Raw genomic sequence first — 8,789 nt, 5'->3', positions numbered from 1 at the left:
CCCACCCCCCCTCCCCACACCACCACCTCTCCTCCCCCCCACCCTCCTTCCTCCCTCCCTCCTCCATTTTTTTTCGTACAAACTGAGGAGGAGAAAAAGGACGAATGCCATGCACGGGAGCTTCCAATTGGTCAGTAAGATGTCAGCTGCTCTCTGCCCCCCCCCCCTTCTCCCCTCTCGCCCACCCGACCCAGCCCATCCCGTTTTATCCAGCATACAAACTTCCATAGAGACCCCCCTCTCTCTCTCTCTCTCTCTCTCTCTCTCTCTCTCTCTGCCCCAGTGTCCCACACTGGCACGCCGCCACCCGAGCCCCTCGCCCCCTCGCCCCCTCCTCCCGGGCTGTGATCACTAAAGTGCAGCGGTCCTTCGACTGAACTGTCGGCTATAAAACACAACAAATCATAAAGTGCAGGCTCGGGAAAGGCAGACGAAAGGAGGACGGGAGGGAAAAAACCGGTAGCCGTTCGCGTCTTCTACTCCTCCTTCTTTTTTTCCCATCGTGGTTCTTGTTGTTGTGTTTGTTCCAGAACCCTTTTTTCCTCCCCTCTGCTCCTCTTCTTCTCCCTTTCACTTCCTCAACATGAGCTCCTATTTTGTCAACTCCTCTTTCCCGGTGACGATACCGGGGACCGGCGGCGGCGGACCGGCGGCCGCGGAGTCGTTTCTGGGGCAGATCCCTCTTTACTCGTCGGGTTACGCCGCCGATCACCCGCTCCGACACTACCAGGGGGCGGCGGCGGTCACGGCTGCCGCCGCGGCCGTGGCTTACGGCGCGAGCGGCGGCGTGCACCAGGACAAACCGTACCCGGGATCGTCGTATTATCAGCAGGCGGCGAGCGCCGCCGCCTACGCGGGGAACCGGACCGGCGCGACCTGCGACTACGCGGCGAGCAGCTTCTACCGGGACAAGGACCACCCGTGTCTGGAGGAGCATCAGCTCGCCCTGAGCCAGGAAGGCATGCACCGCAAGGCGGAGTGCGCGGGTCTGAGTGGGAAGGTGCTCTTTGGCGATCCCTTGGACGACAAAAACTCGACTCCGATCTACCCGTGGATGCAGCGGATGAACGCGTGTAACGGTGAGTTCCATGTTTTATGACGCGCCTCGTAAATGTGACATTTGTTTCCCCCTGTCAGTTGTTTTTACTCTTCACTCTCTCAGCTGTTTTTATGATCCCGTTTCATCCGCTGTCAGTCAGTCATGTGCTCCTTGGTTTATTGTCCGTCATAAAGTGTGTGTTTGGGTTCGGCTCCTGTTACTGTATATGACCTGCTGACTCGCTGCTGAGCTCCAGGAGGAAGAGCCTGTCACGCTGCTGTCGCCGAGAACACTCACAGATAGAGACGCGTTTAAGTTAAAAAAAAAAATCCCGCTGAAAAAAGAAAGTCCCTCCTGCTTTTATCAAATTGTCTCTTAACTTGGATTTATGGCGAGTCTTTCACTGTTATCTGCAAAAGGAAGTTTGTGTTGTTAACCTTGCACCGCAGACTGATTATTCCTATCAAACCCATTAATATTATTGATATTATTTAACAATGGACTCTGCACGAGGGGAAAAGTAAAATATTTCGTGTAAAAATAATGTGTCGCATATAATAATATTATCCCGAATATTGCTGGTATAAAACCCCAGAGGTTAGAAGTCACCTGTCAGAGAGAACCTAATGAGTAATTTAAGAGTTACTGTGTCACTAAGCAGCAGTCACAAACTATTAGGTGTAACCAGAAACACATAGAGTGAAATGAAGGCCGAGGAGGCGCTGGTGCTGTATTTCTGATTTTATAAATGACTGTTGAAATATAGGCGGTGTGTGGTTTTCTCCTGGGATCGATAATGAAACCGAAGATGCCAGAAAAATGGCACGTTAGTGTTTGTCAATCATTACAATTGAATCTTGCATTTTTCTTTTGTTAAAGACCGCTGTATTTAGGAACTTTTATTTTATTTTATTTTATTCTTGGTGTTTTTTTGTTTTTTTTTTAGAAATGACAAGAATGATATACACATATATATTTATAATAATAAAAATGTTATATAATATACAGGAATAGAAAACACAAAATATGAACTTTTTTCGTTTCTTTCAGGAACTTTTGGGTCCCCCGGGAGACGCGGGCGACAAACTTACACCCGGTACCAGACCCTGGAGCTAGAAAAAGAGTTCCACTTCAACCGGTACCTGACGCGGAGGCGCCGAATCGAGATCGCACACGCACTTTGCCTCACCGAGCGACAGATCAAGATCTGGTTCCAGAACCGCCGGATGAAGTGGAAGAAGGAGAGTAAGATCATCAACTCATCTTCCTCCTCCTCGTCCTCTTCCTCCACGGTGAACGGCGGGGAAGAGGAGGAAAAACGGACGGAGTGAACGTTACAGCTTTAAAAAAGTAAACGAAAGTGAGAAAAAGGGAAAAAAGAGCCACCGCGGTGGTTTTTCCTTCTCCCAAACTTGCCACACTATCCCACTGACACTTTTGCGAACTCAGAAAGACTTTTTTTTTTCACATTCTCACTCAAACAAGTGATTACATTTCTTCAAAAAAAGGACGATATTTTGAAGAGTGCTGCGATGGAAATATATAAAAGAGGATAGATCAGGCTGGAGTCGCATTCAATTGATAATAGATCGATGGCGGGAGTTATTGATAAATAACCAGCCACCCAACTGTATAAAATATTTCCTGTTGGTTACATTCCAAGTAAACTACCTAATTTTTACTTCTTATTTTTGCATTGCCGTCAGTAAAGCACTTGTTTTGGAATTTTAGATGCCCCCCCAGTTGCCCCTCGCCCCTTAATTCGTAAAGGTGTTGTGTCTATTCTATTCTATTCACAGGAGAATGCAGGGAGGTCCCATATATTTTAGATATAGGAACGTTTGTCCAATAGTCGTCATATTTAAAGTGTACAGAAAGCAAGTTAAACAGTTAAAGTCCACCTTCGCTAAGGGTTTGACTTAACCTGCTGAAGAAAAACTACCTTAAAAGAGTGTTTTACATTGTTCAATGCTCGTGTCTGTCACATCAACGTATACTACCTATGAGAAATGTTTAATAACATGTATAGCAGTGTAAATAAAACCTTGATATGTTGCAATTCTTAAATTGTTCCTTTGAATTTATTTTCTAGTTGCATCGTCAAATTAAAATGGAACATTTAGAGATTTTTATTTTTTTGGGGAGCAAACGGGCGCCGCCGGTGGTGGGCTTTGCTAATTTATGAGCAGGTCAGAGGAGCGAAAGTTGACCTGTCCTCGAGCTATGCCGACACAAACACACGCACAGATGCGCGCGAGCGCAAATACTTCAGCCAGACAAAGTGGACAATGTCCCTGTGACCCTTTGAACTCTCTGTGTCCTCTGTATGACCGGCGCGTTCCCCCGTGCGGGAGCGCGCATCCACACACCAGTGAGCGCACATTGTCATTACGCATCAAACTCGCCTCCAATCTGGTTTGTAATCGTTTTCTGATAAGCTCGGATAAGTTAAGGACCTGCGTTACTACTGCAGGATTCGGATGACCGTGTGTTCTTTCTATTAACAATCGTACAAATGAGCAGATACATAGACTTGTATTTGTGCGTCCAGGGTTGCGTGCGACGGATCCTCCGATCAGCTCCGCTAATCAATGCACTTCAGTGACTGCTAGAAAAACACAAACAGCCCTAACATCAAATGATGTCCTCATGATAACGTGGTGCAGCGTGACAAGAAAGAAAACATGCGTTGTGTTGGTCGTTAACTTGGAAAAGAAGCTCGTCACATATGCTCTCAGGCTCTGGCCCTGCAGGGTTGATGGTTCAATTCTCACACTTTCGAGGCTGGAACATTTTCTAGTATAGGAAAATATAAATAAAAACAAAAAAAATGTAGATGTTTCAGTATTACACATATTTTTTATTTTCACAAGAGCAGACGTAAAATATTTGCTTGACATTCTATATATTCAAAAATGTTGGTAGGTTGTTAAAAGTTGATTCAATCGATACGATGAATACTGACTGTTAGAATGGCCATAAACGCAACAGCATTCTTATACTTTAAATTCACAATATTGCAACCATTATACAATGAAAGTGTAACATTCACAATTTGTTCTGATAGCATCAAGTGCTATTTAATCAATTTACCATGCAACATATGGACATGAGACACATTATGTGTCTTTGATATCAGTAATAAAAGACATTTCTGCGAGGATTATTTTGATATTTCTCTTCATTTTATGTGTAAAAGCTCCTGCAGCTGAGAATTTGCGCTGCTATTTTTTAGAGGTGCTCTTCGAGGTTGTAAAATGGTTCATGTATTCTAACCTCAAACTTTTCAGAGCAAATTTAAATGATATCCATCCAACGTTTCTTTACTTGACTGCATGAGGAAATGTGGCTCCTAAATATATGCCTGAAGTTAAAATGACGACACAAACATAACAACTTTAAAACGTATATTCCCCTTTGTTAAGACTGTAACAACAGCTTCTTCTTTTTTCCAAAGTATACATTTTGACCATTTCGTCTAAAAATGTCACCTCGATTGTACGGATAGTTCTTAAGAAAACATCTAGTCATAGTTCATATTATCTGCAGAGAGCATGGTGAGTTTCTAGAATATTTCAAACTGATATCAAATATCTTTCAAAACAGTAACTCTGGACATTAAACTGAAACAACAACAGATGAGCTGGTATGTTTTGGACACCGCTCGTGTTGGATTGTGTTGCTAAAACATCCTTGGGTATTCATCGTGGTGGGCTATGAAAGAGACGAGTGTGTCCGGGAGTGTGTGAAGACCACTTTCTCTTGATGGTCGTCCTCCTCCTGGTACACTTGAGGTTTTGTGCACTTCAATCTGAGGCCTTGGTTTGAGACAGACTGCCCGCTGATGAAGTACTGATTTTGAAAGTCGAGCCAAAAGGGAAGATATCTTTTTTAGGGGTTCCAGTTGTTTCCAGGCAGAATTTCCATCCGCTAGCATATTTATCCAGTAGCCCAGCTGATTATCAGAACACACACTCTGATAATATTGTTCCTTATTTCGTCATTTCTTTCTTTTCTTTATGGTGCATTGTTTCTTTCTTTCGGCCTGTCATCCCCCCTTCTCTTTCTTTAGGCCTGCAGCGTTCCATCTGTAGACGAGGAATGTTAAACCTGATCTTTGACGTCCACAATGGATGGAAATCTGCTGATTTATGATTTGTTGATTCCCGGGCTTGGGTGTATGTGTGTATGCGTGATTGTGCGTGTCTGTGTGTGTCTGTGTGTGTGTGTGTGTGTGTCTGAAGAAGGGGGGGGGTGAGATTGTGCAGTGTTTGACACGCATATGTGTGCGTGGGCCGAACCATGGGATACATGAAGAAATCCAGATCACTGTGTGTGCAGTGATACAAATTGAGTCTGTGTGTGTGTGTCTGTGTATGCCCCCCCAACACCCCATTTCTCTCTCTCTCTCTCTCTCTCTGGTTCTCTCCTTCTTTCTCCCTCTATAGTTTGATTATATAAAATACGTTTGTTTTTTTAATTAATCAAGGTCATTTTGAAAGGAGTCGTCATAGTCGTTAAGTTGTCAAAACACCAAATGACGTCACACAACTGATGTCATATTGGGTTAGTTAATTTCAAGATTTGTTTGTGTAACAAAAATGTTTGCCTTTAAGTTGATTCCAAGTCAATTACTTTTTAATATATATATTTTTTACGTGTTATATTATTATTATATTCTATTGTTTTTTAAAATTGCTTAATCAATAATTAAACTGTGTATTTAAACATGTGTTATTCTGGTAAATTTATGTTATTTTACGAATTTTATTTACGAAATAATTTACGACGGTATTGACCTCATAAACCACGACACCAGCTCCGTAAACACATCCACCGAGGTCTGTTTATGTCAACTTTTTCTCGACTTTTTTTCCTCTCTGCAACAAATGCTGCGTGCAGTAGGTGGCGCCCTGAGCTCAGGCCCGACACCTCCGCGAGGGTGAGAGAGAGCGCGAGAGAGAGAGAGAGAGAGGGAGGGAGCGACATTTTTTCCTCCGCCCATCCCTCCATCATTAGAAACCCCAGAGCATGAATTACCTCTCCCGAGTCATCGGCGAGAATTTACGACTGGTCAACAAAAGCACGTGATCGCGCCCTCCCCTCCCCTCCTGGATGTCTCTCTCCTCCCTCACCTCACCCATCACCTCCCCCATCACACACACACCACCCCGCCCCCATATTTGGTCGGCGCATACAAAGCTAAAAAGCGAGTACAGTGCAACGCCATAATTCACTAATACGTCATAAATCGTTGAAAGTACCCGCGTTATAACGACCCAGCGAAAAATCCAACAAATCAAGCGGCCCTCCATCCTCAAACCTGCAACTATCTGAAACAACCTCAATGAGCTCTTACTTTGTAAACTCGTTCTCTGGCCGCTACCCTAATGGCCCCGACTATCAGCTGCTGAATTATGGAGCCAGCGGCGGAGCGATGAACGGTGGGACGTTCAGGGACTCGTCCTCCGCCACCATGCACCAGGCGCCCGGGTCTTATGGCTACAGCTACAATGGAATGGACCTGACCGTCGGCGGGCGCGGAGGGGGGAACAGCGGCGGCACCGGAGGACACTACAGCGGCGGCGGCGGATCGGCGATCGGGGACTCCCGGGGATTCAGCTCACCCGCGACAGATCGTGGCTTCCGTCAGCCGTCCAGCTGCTCCCTCGCCGCGGACTCCCTCCCCAGCTGCGGGGACATCAAACTGGCGTCTCACTGCGCGTCGTCGGAGCCGCCGCCGCCGCCGGGGAACCGGGATCTCAGCTCCCCGGTGCTGTCGTCCGCGTCCTCCGCGCAGAGGTTCACGGAGCTGGACGACGACGACGAGTCGCCGGAGCGAGAGGACTTCCCGGGGTCGGTCAGGACCGGACACGGGAAACCCGCGCCGCACAAGCAGGAGGGGGTCGTGGCAGGTTCAGACGCGGGGGCCCCGGCGGGCTGCGAGGCTCAGACGCCACAGATATTCCCGTGGATGAGAAAGCTACACATAAACCATGGTACATGTATTTCTGTATTTTTGGACTTCACCGTTTGTTGTAGAGACACGTCAGGGTTTTTTTGCTCAGACGTACACGATCCCAATTTGTTTGACAAAAAGCTAAAAGACAGAATTAGACACGGGGTCTACTTTATTATCACAGCGGGGGGTCCCTGATCTTACATTTAATCGCAGCTGTCTGAAACTAATCGATTAGTGTTGAGCGTTTTTAACCGGATTTGACTCTGAATTATTCCATCTTGGATTATAATCTTGAGTCCAGTAACGCTGTGTTTAAAAAAAACACGACGCCCTGAAGCATGCAAAGTGGCCGAATGGTTGCCCCCGCTGACTTCACTCCTTTTTTTTTTTCTTTTTTTTTTTTATCTTGGAGAATTCCACAAAAGCGTCATAAATCTGCCAGAGACTCTGGGAGCAGGAGCCCCAGCAGACGAGGCAGACTTTTGGAAGCGCTCCTTTTAAACGCTTTATTACGTGTGGGTTTTATTAGCAAGTTGAGGCAAAGGACGGGCTCGTAAAAAAAAAAAAAAACAGGCGAAAGAAAGTAGAGGCGCGAAGTGATTGAGAAACAGAAAAGAGGCGAAGGAAAACTGATGGAGGGGATTCTGAAAATACTTAGAAATAAGTGTATCGCAATCTGACGAAGTGACACCTGTAGCTGAACCTCTAGATACACTCCGAACTCATAACAATCGATATTACTCCTGATCAACTCAGATCGATACGACGATAAATAATAATCAAAAAAATATCTAATGTTTCGATGACACGCTCTACTCCAAACCCCTCAGATATGGCGGGCCCTGATGGAAAGCGGGCCAGGACGGCCTACACCCGGTACCAGACCCTCGAACTGGAAAAGGAGTTCCACTTTAACCGGTACCTCACGAGGAGGCGGCGGATCGAGATCGCGCACACACTCTGCCTGACGGAGCGACAGATCAAGATCTGGTTCCAGAACCGGAGGATGAAGTGGAAGAAGGACAATAAGTTGAAGGGGATGAGCATGGCGAGCGCCGGCAGTGCCTTCCAGCCATAGTCGAGGAGGAGAGACCCCCGAAGGATCCGTCACGTTGGGTCTATTTCTATCCCAGCGAAAACATTGAGGAAACTTGAAGAGCCAGCAAGAAGGAGTGACTGATGAAGAAAAAAATCCAGATTTCAAAATAGAGGCAAAAACAAACCGCGTTACACAGCAAAGCACTTTGAGTTGTCTGGCATGTTGGTGTTTTAGAGTCAATGGAAATATTTGGTACAAGCTTCTGTACACACAGGGTGTTAGTATTCGTATTTTGTAGTGGAAAGAAAGCAGAATTAAGAAAAAAAATACTACCTAACTTAACAACCTTGCTACCTAGACTTGTCGTTGTGTGTTTTAATGTTTTGTATTTGAACTTAAATGTTAAGCATGAAAGCTCTTATTGTGAGCTTCTTATTGTAAGTATTTACTTGCCAGTGGCATCCGTGTGTATCGTGCCTTTAGTCTCCGCCGCCCTGGTCGCTATATATTGTATTATTATGTGTATGTTATTCTTATACGTGTATCTGTATAGTAATGTTGTAATTATTGGACCCAAAGAAGATGTACATAAAGATATAATTTTTTTATGTGACACGTTAGCTATATGTGTCTGCATTGTGTGTGTGTGTGTGTGCGCGCGTGTGTTTCATACATTTCTGTCGTTATGTCTGACCTTTACAGTTTGTTATTTGTATTCACACGATCACCAAATGAAAAATAAAGTTACT

General features: G+C 45.3%; 2 protein-coding genes across 2 annotated transcripts; both read left to right on the top strand.

The window, feature by feature from the left end:
* Positions 1–401: 401 nt before the first annotated feature.
* LOC148065283 (homeobox protein Hox-B6a-like) lies at positions 402–3,106 on the top strand. The gene is made up of 2 exons (XM_087808776.1): positions 402–1,079; positions 2,090–3,106. The coding sequence occupies exons 1-2, from the start codon at positions 584–586 to the stop codon at positions 2,368–2,370; spliced, it is 777 nt and encodes a 258-aa protein (XP_087664902.1). The 5' UTR covers positions 402–583; the 3' UTR covers positions 2,371–3,106.
* Positions 3,107–6,201: 3,095 nt separating this feature from the next.
* Positions 6,202–8,789, top strand: hoxb5a (homeobox B5a). Its single transcript, XM_087809676.1, has 2 exons — positions 6,202–7,038; positions 7,832–8,789. The coding sequence occupies exons 1-2, from the start codon at positions 6,387–6,389 to the stop codon at positions 8,077–8,079; spliced, it is 900 nt and encodes a 299-aa protein (XP_087665802.1). The 5' UTR covers positions 6,202–6,386; the 3' UTR covers positions 8,080–8,789.

Source organism: Callionymus lyra, chromosome 15, assembly GCF_982586985.1.
Source record: "Callionymus lyra chromosome 15, fCalLyr1.hap1.1, whole genome shotgun sequence".
In the NCBI taxonomy this organism is placed as follows: domain Eukaryota; kingdom Metazoa; phylum Chordata; class Actinopteri; order Syngnathiformes; family Callionymidae; genus Callionymus; species Callionymus lyra.
This window is presented reverse-complemented; position numbering and strand designations above follow the sequence as displayed.